The following is a 16,857-nucleotide window of genomic DNA, read 5'->3' on the forward strand; positions in this document are numbered from 1 at the left end:
ACGAAATTTTATGTTGTGGTGGATATCATGTATTTCTAAACGGGGTTCGTCTTACGAATTTATTATGTCGACCTTTTGCCACTTAATGTAATTTGGTTATAATATTGAACAAATAACTCTTAGGGAAATTCAATAAAACAGTGCCTCGTAAGTTATTAGGAATGTTGGACACGCTCACTTATAAGCAAACTTAGCAAACTTTTGTAGTGAGTTCTACCAAGACTTTTTGTAGGCTTCGTTTTGACCCAACTCATATCAGAGACACGATTGGAAGAGAACTTCATGCAATGTATTGTTTAACTTAAGCAGAAAATTCGAAAAAAAAACACAGGAATAATGAAACAGAAACCTACAGGAACTTGCAACATATAAACCAAAGCTATATGAATTCTCCCTATCAACCAAATATTACATTTTAACATTCATAAAAACCATAAAATTTCATAACACTGAAAAATGTAATAGATGAAGACTTGGCTAATCTTCACACAGCCAAAAAGATTCTAACACTAGTGACTGGATGAGAAAATGTTGATTGTTTCTTATGGGGCTAGCTTATCATTATAATTTATAAAGATTTATGCTTAAATTAGAAATTCAAAATTGTTGTTACACTGTGAGAATTTGTATTAAATGAAATCGTTGATAAAAGTTTAAGCTTTAGCTATGATGTTCCGGTTAAGAAAACAAATAACAGTCAATGGCAACTCAAATCTTGACAGTATAATGTTTTTAACAATATGGTATTATGATCTATTCTATGCTATATCGTATTACTGGTTAGATATAGCATACATTAGTGTAACAAAAACATAACGCAAAGCCTAAATCCTTGATGTAGAATCGTCAGATGTGGATGCAAATGATATGAAAATGCTTATAAACCTATATACTGTAAATTACCGTACCTTGATGATTAACTATCCTATAGAAATTCTAATTCTGCATGGTAAAGTGCAGACGCAGTAGTTTCAAAAAAAAAAGCAGACGCAGTCGAGCTTCTCTTAACACATATCTTTGCATATTTTTGAAAAATATTAGTCCTTACTACGCATTTATACTTGTTCAAATAGAAACTGGTAAACAAGTACACTACTGACTCTTTAATTCTTCCACCAAGAATAATAACTATATGTTTTAACCTTTCAGAAAATAAATTTAACTGAGGGCCATAGTTATGATTCATGAGTATTAACTATTTTACCTGTGGCCAAATATATTTACTTGGAGCTTTCATTGCATACTTTTACATTGATTGAAATCTTCACTTCAAGAAACTCTGTGTTTCTGGTACTAGCTTCAACAATTACTTCGTATAATTCTCTATCTAACCAAGTAATTCCAGATATGCCTTAACTATCTTATCAGTGACCAAAATAAAAATTACTTGGAGTGTTATGAATATTGTGTGATGTCTAGTATGGAATGTTCTAGATTTACTTGTTCCCTACTCCAAGTTACTTGTTCCCTACTCCAAGTTATTAGACTTGGTCTACAAGCTATGTAATCCTATATAAGGAACTCATTACTCATGGAATAAGATATCTCATTCTTTCACAAACAAAGCATCCGATCTCTCTCTCTCTCTCTGGTTCGATTAGTTCTTAAGCAAGAACACTAGGATTAGAACACATTATCAGCACGATCTTGCTCAAGATCAACCAACTCGGAGACCATCATAAACCCTAGCCACCGCCAACCACTTCTCTCTCTAAGATCTTTTACATTCAGTTGTTTCTTAGATCTTAAACTAATCATACTTTGAATCCTTTTCTTTGTTTGATTGATTAAGGTTTCTAAGAAAGGAACCAAGGAGAAGAATCGGCAAAGTAAAAGGTTTCTAAGAAAGGAACCAAGGAGAAGAATCGGCAAAGTAAAAGGTTAGATCTCAAAACCCTAATTTTTACTTGCAACTCAAATTTTATTTTCGGTTTCATCTTTCTTATTTTTGAATCCGATTTTAAAAGTTGATCTAGTTCTTGTTTAAAAACATATAAATCGATTTTATAAAATCTTATAAACTCTATTAGATCATATTTGATCAGATCCGAAATTCTAAACCTAAACCCTAAAATTTCGGATCTCAAAACCCTAAAATCCCTCATAACTTTAGTTTTGTAATAGACAACAAGCGATACCCCTTTTAAGGATGACACGCTATATGTCTAAATCAAAACATAAAGTCTATGTTTAACCAAAACTTAAAATCTGATTTAAATCTTTAAAATCTAATCCTTAAAGTTAATATCAGATTAAAAGGAAATTTAAATCATAAGAATTTTTTTTTAAGCATGTGATAACATGACTTTCATTTTGTATAAGACAACAAGTGATACCCCTTATTAAAGGATGATACGCTATATGTCTAAAACAAAATTAGTCTTATGTTTCCACATTTTTGATCAATGATCCACACCATTGTGTGGTTAGATCTTGAATTTTTAGTCAATGATCCATACTACTTAGTATGGCTAGACAATAAGGTCAATGATAGACCATGGTCGATGATGTGTACCTTCCGGTACGACTAGACCACAGGCCGTATTGGTCGATGAAGTACCTTCCGGTACAGCTAGCCCACAAGCTGCATGAGTAAATGAAGTGTACCCTAGGTACGACCAAGACCATGCTCTCATCCATCTTATTTTAAAGCAAGTTGATGGATGAATTATAAGAAAATAAAATTTTCTAAAGACCTAAAACACTCTGATCTTTGTTTCAGATGGCCAAAATCGCAAATTTGGATTTTGCACCTCTAAGTGTGAGGGGTGACAATTACCTACAATGGGCACTAGATGTCGAGATTTCTCTTGGAGCCAAAGGCCTAGAGCATTGTATTGTTCCTCAGAACGAAGCTACTAAGAAAGAGAACTCTCAGACCCTCATGATCATCCGTCATCACATTGAGGAGAGTTTGAAAGCTCAATACCTCACAGTGAGTGATCCATATGAGTTATGGAAAGAGCTTCAGATGAGATATGATCACCAGAAGACCTTGATTCTTCCGGGTGCCACTTATGAGTGGATTCATCTCAGGATTCAAGACTTTAAGTCTGTGAATGAGTACAACTCAGCCTTATTTAAGATAGTCTCAAAACTGAGGCTATGTGGCGAGACTGTAACTGATAAGCAGTTGTTGGAAAAGACTTTCCAGACAATGTCCTCAAGCAATATGTTGCTTCAGCAACAATACAGACAGAAAGGTTTTAAGACCTATAGTGAGCTCATCTCATGTCTATTGCTTGCAGAACAGAACAACGAGCTGCTCTTGAAGAACAGTGAGCTTAGACCACCTGGATCTAAGCCTGTCCCTGAGGCAAATCATACCTCAAATGAGCCTAATGATGGTGCTGAAGCCAACCATGTCCGGTATGACCATAAGGGCCGCGGATCCTCATATGGAAGAGGACGTGGCCGTAAAGGTCATGGGCGAGGACGTGGACAAGGTGGCAACAGCAAAGGGCGTAGCACCCCTTATGACCGTCCAAACCAGTCCAATAATGGACAAGGTAAAGGCAGAGGAAATGGGACTTCTTCAAAGCCACAGAATCCTGCAAGCTCACCTTGCCATAGATGCGGAATGATGAATCATTGGGCAAAGAATTGCCGCACAGCCAAGCATCTGGTCGACCTCTATCAAGAGAGTCTTAAGGGCAAAAATCCGGAAGCACACATGGTGTACAAGGATGGTGAGGACGATTTTGATCATGACAAGGACGACCTCATGGACTTTGAGACTTCAGACATACTCACTATGCTGAATGATGATCCAGTCGAATAATGTGATGCATCAAACGATTTGTGTTTGAATGTTTTTTGGTGTTTTTAGGCTTTGAGAATTTTTTTAAGTGCTTTTGCATTCTATGTTTTATTTTAAGAATAAACTATGTCTACTTTCATTTTCAATAATAATATGAATGATTCAGATTATATTTTTATTGTCTAGAATGAAAGGAAGTATGGACACACTTGTGGTTGATAGTGGGACAAGCCACACGATTCTTAAAGATAAGAAATTCTTTGTTAATCTAACATTGAAAGATGCCAATGTGAGCACAATAGCTGGTGTATCATCACTAATCAAAGGCCACGGCCAAGCTTATGTCTTGTTACCAAATGGGACACATCTAGAAATAGATGAAGCATTGTATTCTCCAAACTCTAAAAGAAGCCTGTTGAGCTTTAAAGACATTCGCAAGAATGGTCTTCATATTCAAACAAGTGGAGAAGGAGCCAAAGAGTTCTTAAACATCTTTGAGCTCGACCAAGACCATAAGAAGGTCTTGGAAATGATACCAGCTGTATCCACTGGTCTTTACCATGCTCAGATCAGTGCGGTCGAAGCCAATGCTATAACAATAAGCAAAGAGTTCAAGGAGAACTTTGCTTTGTGGCACGACCGGCTAGGGCATCCAGGAACATCTATGATGCGTAGACTTATTCTAAATTCTAATGGTCATAACCTTAAAGGTAGACGAGTTGTTCCTAAGATCCATACATGTGTACCTTGTGCACAAGGAAAACTCCAAGTCCGACCATCACCAGTCAAAGTGACAAAGGAAACCATAGGTTTTCTGGAAAGAATACAAGGTGACATCTGTGGACCAATACACCCACCAAGTGGGACGTTTAGGTACTTCATGGTACTCATTGATGCGTCCACAAGATGGTCCCATGTGTGCCTATTATCCACACGGAATCTAGCCTTAGCTAGACTTCTTGCTCAAATCATCAGATTGAAAGCACACTTTCCAGACTTTCCTTTGAAGACTATACGTCTTGATAATGCTGGTGAATTCACTTCCCAAGCCTTTTATGAGTACTGTATGTCCATGGGGGTGACAGTTGAACACTCCGTGGCACATGTCCATACACAGAACGGCCTAGCCGAGTCCTTTATCAAAAGGATTCAGATGATTGCTAGACCTTTACTCATGAAAAGTAATCTTCCAGTCACAGCTTGGGGACATGCAGTATTGCATGCTGCGGAATTAATACGCATCAGACCATCTAGTGAACATAGATATTCACCATCCCAGCTCCTCATGGGTCGAGAGCCAGACATCTCCCATCTTAAGACTTTTGGATGTGCTGTTTATTATCCAATAGCTCCACCACAAAGAACAAAGATGGGAGCTCAGAGAAGGATGGGAATATATGTTGGATATGATTCTCCCTCAATTATAAAATACCTCGAGCCAACCACGGGTGATTTATTTAAGGCCAGGTATGCAGATTGCCATTTTGTGGAATCTGAGTATCCAACATTGGGAGGAAATAATAGCAAGCTGGTAAAAGAAATTACATGGAATCATACATCCCAAGCATGGCAAGATCCTCGAACTCAAGTCTGTGATCTTGAAGTTCAGAAGATTATACATCTTCAAGAGCTAGCTAATAAATTGCCAGATTCCTTTGCTGACCCAAATAGAATGACCAAGTCATATATACCAGCTGCTAATGCACCAATAAGAATTAATGTCCAAAAGGGACAAAATCAAGTTGCTACAGAGTCTAAGACACGTCTGAAACGTGGTAGACCAATTGGTTCCAAAGATAAGAACCCCCGCATAAGTAAGAAAGGTGCTAAACAGACCGTGGGCGAGGGGGTGAAGGAGCTGGTCGATGTGGTCGATCCGTCCGTCCAAAAGGACCGGGACATGGACGAACCAACGTCCGGACATGGGCCGGGCGTACCAGCATCCTCAGACATGAATATTGGCATGGTTGCTAAGGGGCCTAATGAGATTTGGGACGCCAAAACTCAGGGTTCTGAACCACCTGACAATGAAGAGATCTCAATAAACTATGTCATGTCTGGAAAACAATGGAACAGAAAACATGTCGACATGGATGATTTATTTGCATATCATGTAGCACTTGAGATCATTGAAAATGATGAGGATCTAGAACCCACGTCCATTTATGAATGCATGCAAAGAAAAGATTGGCTTAAGTGGAAAGAAGCCATAAACGTGGAGTTAAACTCTTTCAAGAAGAGAGGTGTTTTTGGACCAATACTCCTAACACCACACAATCTAAAACCAGTGGGTTACAAATGGGTCTTTGTGAGAAAGAGAAATGAGAATGGTGAAGTCGTGAGGTATAAGGCCCGACTTGTTGCACAAGGATTCTCACAGAGACCAGGAATCGATTATGAGGAGACTTATTCTCCCGTGGTGGATGCAACAACATTCAGATTCCTTATAAGTCTGGCCATAAGAGAAAATCTTGATTTACGGTTAATGGATGTAGTAACCGCATATCTTTATGGACCACTGGACAATGACATATACATGAAAGTACCAGATGGTATTGAAATACCTAAGGATGCTAAAGGTTCTCGAGAACAGCATTGCATCAAGCTTAACAAAGCTTTGTACGGATTGAAACAATCTGGTCGTATGTGGTACAACAGATTGAGTGAGTACTTACTGAAAGAAGGCTACAAGAATGATCAAGTAAGCCCATGTATATTCATTAAGAAATCCGGCCAAGGCTATGTGATCATAGCCGTGTATGTTGATGATCTAAACATACTTGGAACGGCCAAAGAGATTTTCCAAACAGTTGAATATCTCAAGAAAGAATTTGAGATGAAAGATTTGGGAAAAACCAAGTTTTGCTTGGGACTACAGATTGAACATCTTAAAGATGGAATCCTTGTGCATCAAAAGACCTATACTGAAAAGGTTCTTAAAAGGTTCAACATGGATAAGTGTCATCCACTTAGTAGTCCCATGGTTGTAAGATCCCTTGGTCTAGACACTGATCCGTTTAGACCTAAGGCTGAGGATGAAGAGGTCCTTGGTCCAGAGTATCCTTACCTCAGTGCTATTGGCGCCTTGATGTACTTGACTACACATACTAGGCCGGACATCTGTTTTGCTGTGAGCCTATTGTCCAGATTCAGTTCATGTCCGACCATGAGGCATTGGAATGGGATCAAACACATTCTAAGATACCTACAAGGAACTAAGGATGTAGGTTTATTTTATGCTAACCAAAACAAAGAAGATTTGGTTGGTTTTGCTGATGCAGGTTACCAGTCCGATCCACACAGTGCTAAGTCCCAGACCGGCTATGTTTTCACATATGGAGGCACGGCCATTTCATGGAGATCAGTCAAGCAGACTATATCAGCCACATCATCCAATCACTCGGAGATATTGGCGATCCATGAAGCAAGTAGAGAGTGTGTCTGGTTGAGACTCATGACACACCATATTCGGACAGCATGTGGAATCACGGATGGTAAAGACGAGCCGACCATTCTTTATGAAGACAATGCGGCCTGCATAGCTCAGCTCAAGGATGGATACATCAAGGGTGACAAGACTAAGCACGTTCTCCCCAAGTTCTTCTTCACCCATGATCTACAGAAGGAAGGAGAGGTCAAGGTACTCCAAGTCAGATCAAGCGAGAACTCAGCCGACCTCTTCACTAAGGCATTACCAACATGCACGCTCAGGAAGCTTATGCAGCAGATTGGTATGCGATCACTGAGAAGCCTTCAGTGATGTTCACTTCAGGGGAAGTAATGCGGCTGTACTCTTTTTCCTATCCATGGCTTCCCGTTTTTACCACATTGGGTTTTTGGGTTTACCATGGAAAGGTTTTAACGAGGCAGTATTCCAAACGCATTACAAACTCTAGACGGTTATGGCATTACAATTTCGGTTTTTAACGAGATAGCATCTTGCACGCATAATGGACATCAAGGGGAAGTGTTATGAATATTGTGTGATGTCTAGTATGGAATGTTCTAGATTTACTTGTTCCCTACTCCAAGTTACTTGTTCCCTACTCCAAGTTATTAGACTTGGTCTACAAGCTATGTAATCCTATATAAGGAACTCATTACTCATGGAATAAGATATCTCATTCTTTCACAAACAAAGCATCCGATCTCTCTCTCTCTCTCTGGTTCGATTAGTTCTTAAGCAAGAACACTAGGATTAGAACATGGAGAGCATTTTTCATATTTCTTGTATATTTCACTTTAAATAAATTATAAGAGCAACCTTAACGCTAAAAGCCCCACTTGGTTAAAAAAACAATATTTTAATAAGTTTTATTAAAATAATTAAATTACATTTTATTTTTAAAAATCAAAACAATCAAAAGAAGACATGCGGCATTGAATATCAAGTGGGTTTCTCAGAAGTTTTCTTTTGAGGACTGTTTCTCAGTTCCATTTTTGTTTTTTATTTATTTATAATCTCTAAAAATTTTATGAGATTATTTTTGTTGAAGTTGCTCTGAGTTTCTGGTTTTTAGCCATATAATGATGGGACATGAATCTTGATTGTAAGTTTGTAACTGCATCTAGTAGCTTCTGTTGTGACTTGTGAGCTTTTAAAAGCATTTTCCTCCCATCCTTTTACCTGATTATCTTGGCTCATAGTATTTGAAAAGATTATTATCTTCCATTTTATCAGAAAATATATTGCAGTTCTATTTTACGTTTACAACTGATAATAAAGATCTAATGAATATCTAAAAGTTTAGGATCATAGTATACATTAAAATTTCTTATTTGTAGGTTGACCCTAATATGATAATATACTATCCATGCATAAATGCATTCGTTGAATTTACAAAGAGTGAAAAAATTTATGAGGAAGCTGACTGAAAAAAGTCCTAAAAATAAATGAGGAAACGAAGGTCGTGGCATGGTAGGCCGTTGAAGAAGGTTTCAATCTGTTTGAAATTGTTTGGAATTTACTATAAATATTTTGAGTATTATAAGAAATACTAATACTAGATGTGTATTTTTGGTGTTATATATTGAAAAGTGGGACTGAGAGTTATTGTAGTATTTAAGATGCATCGGCATTCATGAAGTCATGAACCTTCCCCCCTTTCAACTGTATTTAGTCTCTTTCTATTTAATATTTATCGACCTCTTAAATCACACAACTCTTACCACCACATCACACGCACATAGACATACATGTAGACAACTTATGCAGGGCCGTCTTTTAGCACGTGCAACTGGAGCGGTCGAACAGGGTCCAAATTTTTAGAAGGTCCATAATTTTTTGTTTTTATTTTTGTAATATTTATAAATTTAAAATCCTATATTTATATAAAATAGAATAATTATTTTTAAATTTAGTCCTCATTTTTATTAACCAATAAATATAAATTACACTTTTTATATTTTTATACATAACCAACTAAAAATGCAATAAATTAGGTAGTAGTTAGCATTTATATCAATTCTATATTATGGGAAGTAAAAATAATTGTTGGTCTGTCTTTTAATATTTAATGGTAGTATAGAAAGTTAATATTCTAATTTGATTGTGTTTAGGAAACTATTACTATTTAGTGAATTATAAATAGAAAAAGTAAGATAAAATTTTTCACCAATTTGTTTTACAAAATAGATTGCAAACACAGAGAAAAGAAAACTAGCTTACATTTTCTGTCGACAAGAGAAAAAATAAAAGAGTCTATAACTTTTTTTTGAGAAAAAATATAGAGTCTACAACTTTTGGTCTAACCATTATCCATATTTATACTATATTATATTTATAGATTATAACTTCTGATTGTAGATATAATAAACATCAGAAGAAAAATTGAAAAAACTAGAAGAATGGCTAAAAAAATATCAAATTTGGTGATTTAGTCGATGATTTTGCATTAAAAATTTCAAATGTTAAGTTGATTCGATTGATAATTTTGTATCAAAAATTCGAAGAATATCATCATTTAGTTTTTTTAAGAAAATTAAATAACAAGATTTTTGTAATATATCAAGAGGCATATTAATTATTTCTGATTATTAAAATGTATTAAAAAATCTGAATAAGGTCTCAATAAAGTTTGAGACGTCCCTGAACTTATGTCTAACAACAAAACATACAACTAGTATACCCATGCATCATCGTACGTCCAGATATATAATGGTTTGATGATATCATCATGATGGTAATATTGGTGGAATGGAACAGATTAAAGAAAAAAGGAACAGATATATGAATTCAATAGAACTACACATTTACACATTTCAATAAGGCTCCCTGAAGCAACACATGAACACACACCAACCTGGAACTCACACATCATCCACCATATTTTACCTTTGCATTTTAATTTATCATTTTTAATTATAACTCGAAATAATCTAAAACAATACACTTTAGGACAATATTCTTTTCAGAAGTATGTATAATTGACAAATCTTGTTTAGCATCTTTAGATAGATATCAGCAGTGTACAGAAAAAGTGTTAAAATATTTGTTTAGCATCTTTAGATAGATATCAGCAGTTCATGTTAGCATGGGTCGTCATTTGTGTGAAGTAAATCTTTCTTGAACAACATATAGTATCGAGTACTATGCAAAATAACCCCAAACTGAATCCTAATTTATTTGATTATCTACTATATTTATTTTGGTATATCTAACTCATTTATTCTTGTCTACCATTCTAGATAAACCGGTGGAGATAATAACTCTCATGGGTGGTTCATCTTATTTATATACACGACTTTCACGAACGGTTTCTTTATACACCAAGGCAAAGTGAGAGCTTCCTAACCATCAAAATAGAGTCGAAGGTCTAATGTTTTCTCTACATGATGGGACCATCTGTCCTAAAAAGAGGGATCAGATGAAAGTCTATGGAGAATCGTTTCATGGTTCCTTCAAACGGATCAAACAAGAAGATCAAACGCAAGCAAAACTTGAAAAGAGCACTACTCTGTCGAAGTCGGAGAACGCCAAGTTGTTAAAACCTGAAGTTCAGCTTTACCTAGACACTAAGGTATATGTGAATGAGAAATTTTGAAATATTTATACATGCACAAAAACATTAACAAAAAAAAAAACACGTTTCAATTCTTCATTTCGCAGGTCCATTCTGAGACATCTGAAGATCATAGGACATGCCTGGACCTCGAGTTAAACCTTTGTTCCTCGTCAAGTTCCGTAGTAAAAAGAATCATGAAGAAAGAGGAATCTTCGAAAGGCAAAACTTTGATCATGAGCCCAAGTAAAAAGAGGAAATCTGGTGATAAAGGCGGGGTAAGTCGATCCCCGTCTTGGCTAGCGTTTGAATGTGAGAATGATACTGAAGAGCAGAAAAAGCAAGAGATGGTAACAACGGTGTGCATGAAGTGTAACATGCTGGTTATGCTCTGCAGATCAAGTCTTGTGTGCCCCAACTGCAAGTTCACGCACCCTGATGATGATCACAGGCCTTTGAGTCTGTTTTAAGCTTTTATGCTAGGCTTTTTGCCTTTTCATATTCGTGGTTAATGGGTCCAAGAATTAATGTCGAACTAGGTATATGTATATACAAGTACTTAACACTATCATTCTATGCTTATGTATGAATTGCTTTAGAGTTAGCCAAAAAAAAATGAATTGCTTTAGCATAATTGTGTATAGTCGAGCAAGAGAGAAGACCATGTTTATTGCAGGGTTCTTAGGATGAGTTCAGTTTTTATATTACGCTAAGAACTTCATCCTAAAAACCCTGCAATAAACATGGCCTTAAACTTTAATTGTGTATAATCTCTTAAAAAAAATTTCTAAGAGACAATACACAATTATATTAAAGCAATTCAGTTAATATGCAATTACAACCTACACTCCCATCGTTTGAAGCGCCTTTTTAAATATATGATTACTTGCATGATTGATTACTGTAGAGTGAACCTCTGCGATTGTTTTTTTTTTCCGTGGCCTGCTGATTAGGTATTTGGGAGTTAATCTAACGGAACGGATAGAAGAACAGAGTTTTAACTATAGGAAGTGATACATTTTAATAAATCTTAAAAAGGGTAACATGAAATGTTCTTCATCCCACACATTCGGATGGTCTGCTAGAAAAACAGAAAAAAAGGAAAGGCCACATTTGATGTCATTCCTCTTCTTACTTTCACCATATGAAAGGGTCCCTAAGCTATAACTAGATTCTAGTTACTATGATGAGAATCAGTCAATGGATCCATCAATTTGTTCCAAAACACAATCTAAACCCACAAGTAACCAGTGTATATCAATCCTGTCCGAACACACAATTGTCGGTAACCAACATTCCCATCTCTCACATTACAACACCAAATCCTAAATAAAATTAAGCTTTTTTTTCTTTTTCGATCCAACAAATCAAAATTAAACCTCGTCTTCGTGGAGAAGCATATTAGGGATCCCTCTGGTAACCGGAAACCTCCGTCCGGTCTCGGGGCAGACGAGCGCGCCTTCCTCCAGGTGCAGCTCGAGCAACGCGTGGTGTAGCTTCTTCAGCAAGGACTCGTCTTCGGCGGCGGCGGCGGGAGAGTCCTCCGGTAACTCGGAGTATCCCAAGGAGCGAGCGGCTTCCACGAGAGCCTTCCACTCGATCTTGGCGAACATGTGTCTGAGGAAGTCGGGGTTGAAATCGACTTCCTTCTCGATCACGCTCTCCGCTTCGATCTTCAGAGGGAATCCGTTAGCGACTCCTTTGATGTTGCAGGAGAGCATGTTGTGCGTTATCAGCCTCATCTCTCTTGACTTGCTTTACTCTCTCTGCTCAAAACCTAACGGAGAAAGGTCTTCTTTTATGCAGCCGAGGTTTTTTTTTGAAAGGTCCAAACTGCCCTTACGATTAGTTTCTCCGCAACTATAACAAAAAAAACACAGGCCCAGATTTGTAATGGCACAACAATAACTAAAAAAGCCCTTAGTTTCTCCGCAGCTCTAAAAGGCAACCCTATTTATATGTTGACGACCCAGAATTAACGTATCTAACTTGCAGTTCTCTCATCAATCCTTGAAAACAAACCATGAATCCCTACTATGATATAATGTTCTAACGTTCGGCTTTGTTCCTGGGTTTTTCAATTTTCATTAAGCCATATAGAGCTTCTTTATTTTTCAATTTCAAGCCAATGAGCTTCCTTTTAATGTTTTTTATTAAACCAAGTGTTTCTATCATTCAAGTTCATCATGAACCTCTGAATCCAAACCAATGAGCTTCCGTTCATCCAACTCTATCAAGACTTCTGAATCTAAGCCTAGTGCTTCTTTATATTATTGACTTACTTTTATCTTTATAATTTTAAGCCATCGTGGCAAAATCAAGGCTTAATGCTTCTTGTTTTGTTTTGCTTTTCTTAAAGCCGTGGAACTTCTTATTATTCAAGTTTCCAAAAACTTCTGATTCTATTTTTCTTTTTGAAAAAAGAAAAATTTCTTTTGTTCTATATTTCTTACGTAGTAGCAAAAGAAAAACACAAAAAAACATTAAAAAAAGGTTTCTTTACCAAGCCAAAGGGCTTCCTACCATCATCAACAAGCCAACGTGCTTTCGTGAACAAGCCATAGTGCTTCCTGCCATTATTCAAGCTCATCAAACTAGCTTCTGAATCTATAAGCCTTCGAGCTTCTATTGTTTGTCAAAGACACAAATCTCATGTCTTCCGGTCTCTCCTTCAAACATGACGGCAACATTCCTCCGTTTCCGCTACCACAATAACTGGATCCGCTGCGTTCACAAACACAGATCAATGGGATCTCTTCATCTCCATCATAAGATCTCTTCGCCACCAACGAAAAAAAGCCTCAAGCTCCTAGCCAGCGATCTACGTCACTCTTTCTCTATTATCGTTCAATCTAAAGCAACTAGTTTTGCTACAACTCCATTACCCCCCTTGAGATTGAGGAGGTATAGAAGGAATCTAGGAGATGGTAATTATTATAATTAATATTGGATATTTATTATATAAGATATTCACATATATGTGTATCTATGTAGTTTAGGAAACATCTCTAGTATAAATATACATGTAACACTAACCATGATTGATAGGTCCCAGTTATAGGATCATCTATTGTTGATCTAGAAATATGTGGTTTGATACCAATTAAGGCCTCTCTTCAAACCAAAGAGAATTTGTCCAAGAACAAACTAAGAACACAACAACCCACGATTTCTTTTGGGTAGTTAAGATTACCTCTTTTTAGGTTTTTCATTCATATAAATAGCAAAGCATACATGAAGCAAAGAAATGGAAAGTGGAGCATCAACTCCTAACAAACATGAAATGGGAAACATGACATGAGGATTAGTTCCTATAGTCAAGGAAGACCACTTCTCTTATTAATAAAGCTAGAAAATAAATGAGTCGTGAGACTTCTTCATGCGAGATACTTGCGGTTTGGTTGACGTCTTCTAGATGATCTCATACTTGCCACCTCAGCACATGCTTGACTTCTAGTATCCTATCAATGATCCTTATGAGAGTAAATACAATTCTTCCCGTCTATCTCTCATCGTATTATCAATAAGATCATGCTCCCTGACCCTCATTGCAGCAAGCTGAGAGCCTGGTGACCGGTAAATACTCTTCCCCCCGCCTCTATCTCTCTCTGAATCAATTGATGGGTTTGATTTGTGTTGTGGGAAGTTGTATAGGGTTCAGTTTACGGAGTATGTTCGGAAGAATGTGTCTCTGTAACAGTTCCGAAACAGGACCCCCTTGATTACCTCTGCTGCTGCCAACTTCACTTGTGGTGAGCTCGCCACTGCTTTGAGAAAGGTAACCTCTTTTCTTATTCTTCTCCTTCATTGACGACTATATTGTGATTTTGAGCTTGGAGAATTAAGGTTACTAGAAGCTTTGCGTTAGATGGTGCAGCATAACTGTTTTGGATTCCGGCCGTAGCCCCGTTGCTATCAGTCATTATTTCAACCTTCCTTGTCTACATAACCCGAGCCGACAAGAGAGGCGTTAAAATAGTAAGCACATAACCTTATGTCTTGTTTTCTCAATAAACTCTAAGGATACTTGTTCCACAAGTTATACTACTTTCTGTTTTTGTAATTTGATTTTTCTTATATAGGTGAACCATCTCGATAAAGGCATAAACCCATCTTCGTTGCGTCTAATATACGTCTCCGGCGATTACCTACCTAAAGGCATCCGCATTGGCATTGTCTCATGTATGATCGCCTTAACAGTATGTATTATACTTCCTCTGTTCTGAAATATATAATGTAAATAAATCCCCAACTATTAAAATATTAGTATAAAGTTATTTTTACAGAAAATATTATTAAAATTTTCTTAACTAATTATTAAATAAATTATAAAATATCAGTAATTACAAATTTTTTTTAATGAAATATTTAACATATTAAACATCAAAAAACTCCTTTAAACATCTTTCTTACATAAAAACATAATCTTCATTATGATCCGTACCAAGAAACTTATTGGAAAAAAAACACAGGAATCTGTAGCGGTCGGAAGATCATTTGCAGCCAAGAAAGACTACCAAATCGACGGAAACAAAGAGACGGTAGCATTAGGAGCCATGAACGTGATCGGTTCGATGACTTCTTGCTATATATGTAGCCACCGGTTCGTTCTCAAGATCTGCCGTGAACTTCGTGGCAGGATGTCAAACAGCAGTTTCCAACATCATAATGTCAATGGTTGTCCTCTTAACGCTTCTCTTCCTCACTCCTCTTTTCAAATACACACCCAACGCCATTCTTGCAGCCATCATCATCATCAACGCGGTGATTCCTTTGGTAGACGTAAACGCAGCCGTTTCTTTCAAAAATTTAGTTGGGCTCATAAAAGGCCAATAAGTAGAAATGAGTTTACATCATTATGGACCTATAAGCCTACTTTAAAGAAAACAGCCACATATCACAGATGTTTAGACACCAAATCCAATCTTTATTGTTTACAGTAACAAATATCTTATTTTAACAATCAAAGAAGCTTATTTTAACAAACAAATATTTATGTATAAAAAACTAGCTTAGCTAGTGATGTGTCTGATTTTAAAACCTAATTTAAGGTTCGAAAAGTCATGAAACGTGTGGGAATCATCATCAACCAACAAAACAAAGAAAGATGGCTATAAAGAAAGCGCGTCCAAACGTTTGACCCTTTCAAGTTTCTTGTCGCATTCGTTGAGATTCTGCTTATGGTAAGCCTAATATACCTCTTTTCTCACTTGGATACCTTAACTTTTGAAAACTTCATAAAGATCCATATCAGTCACCACGGTAACATCAAAAAGGCTAGTCTTCACGCGCAATCGTGTAAGCCACCAAAATCCAAATCGGGAAAACCAGTTAATGATTTTTTTCCCTTTTTCACGAAAACGGCTAATCTCACGCATTAAAGTTGCCTGAAAATGTACTTTTTCACGAATGATATTTTCTTCATATATTTTTATACACTCTTCGGGACAAAAAAAAAAGACTATAGAAGAGATTGTTAAGGAAGTGACATAATAAAATGAGAAGGAAGAAAGAAGTTGTGTTGTATTTTAGCAAAGAAAAAAAAAAAGGAGTTGTGAAAATATAAAATCTTTGGAAATTTAACTGGTACATAAATAATATATAAAATTCTACATTAAATTTATTTAATCAATTAGTTTTAAGTCGAAAATGCATAATAAACCTAAAATTTAATATGGTATCAAGTTCGAACACATTTTATCCAACTGAACTAAACTAAAATAAATCCGATTCATCGAAAAAAATCTGACTAGTCTTAAACTGACTTGACTCGAATGGTCCAATGATTTGCTGAATTCTAAATTAGTATATTGTCGAAATTAATAAATTATGCAGAAAATAACAAAATACATATATCTACTGATTAACATATCTAGATGAAAAATCCGTATTAGATCATAAACTAAACTGATATAAACGGATTCAGTTTTTAAATAATTTATCTCTTAAATGAAATCAGTTTAAATAGAGCGAATTTATTTATTTTAACATCTATAAATATAGTTGATGTGTTTTTATTAGATTGTTACAACGTGAACTATTCTGCGCTTTTAAAGTGCATACCAAAATCTAGTATAATTTATATTTTCACATTTA

At 36.2% G+C, this 16,857-nt stretch overlaps 3 protein-coding genes across 3 annotated transcripts; 2 read left to right on the forward strand and 1 right to left on the reverse strand.

Moving 5' to 3' along the window:
- The first annotated feature begins 1,739 nt into the window (after positions 1–1,739).
- On the forward strand, positions 1,740–3,781 carry LOC130496898 (uncharacterized). The gene is made up of 2 exons (XM_056989542.1): positions 1,740–1,880; positions 2,723–3,781. Exon 2 carries the CDS (start codon positions 2,723–2,725, stop codon positions 3,779–3,781), a length of 1,059 nt encoding a protein of 352 aa, XP_056845522.1. The 5' UTR covers positions 1,740–1,880.
- A 4,889-nt stretch (positions 3,782–8,670) lies between these two features.
- Positions 8,671–11,394, forward strand: LOC108854605 (uncharacterized). The gene is made up of 3 exons (XM_057010112.1): positions 8,671–9,032; positions 10,448–10,779; positions 10,869–11,394. The coding sequence occupies exons 2-3, from the start codon at positions 10,579–10,581 to the stop codon at positions 11,229–11,231; spliced, it is 564 nt and encodes a 187-aa protein (XP_056866092.1). The 5' UTR covers positions 8,671–9,032; positions 10,448–10,578; the 3' UTR covers positions 11,232–11,394.
- A 558-nt stretch (positions 11,395–11,952) lies between these two features.
- LOC108853149 (multifunctional methyltransferase subunit TRM112 homolog A) lies at positions 11,953–12,546 on the reverse strand. Its single transcript, XM_018626605.2, has one exon. The coding sequence runs from the start codon at positions 12,501–12,503 to the stop codon at positions 12,135–12,137; it is 369 nt and encodes a 122-aa protein (XP_018482107.2). The 5' UTR covers positions 12,504–12,546; the 3' UTR covers positions 11,953–12,134.
- Positions 12,547–16,857: the final 4,311 nt, after the last annotated feature.

This window comes from Raphanus sativus, chromosome 1, assembly GCF_000801105.2.
Source record: "Raphanus sativus cultivar WK10039 chromosome 1, ASM80110v3, whole genome shotgun sequence".
NCBI lineage: Eukaryota > Viridiplantae > Streptophyta > Magnoliopsida > Brassicales > Brassicaceae > Raphanus > Raphanus sativus.

Excerpts from the sequence above, each read along its gene's own strand:
- LOC130496898 (XM_056989542.1), top strand. The coding sequence starts at position 2,723 with ATGGCCAAAATCGCAAATTTGGATTTTGCACCTCTAAGTGTGAGGGGT.
- LOC108854605 (XM_057010112.1), top strand. The coding sequence starts at position 10,579 with ATGTTTTCTCTACATGATGGGACCATCTGTCCTAAAAAGAGGGATCAG. Across the intron at positions 10,780-10,868 it reads AGCTTTACCTAGACACTAAG|GTCCATTCTGAGACATCTGA; the intron begins GTATATGTGAAT and ends TTCATTTCGCAG.
- LOC108853149 (XM_018626605.2), bottom strand. The coding sequence starts at position 12,503 with ATGAGGCTGATAACGCACAACATGCTCTCCTGCAACATCAAAGGAGTC.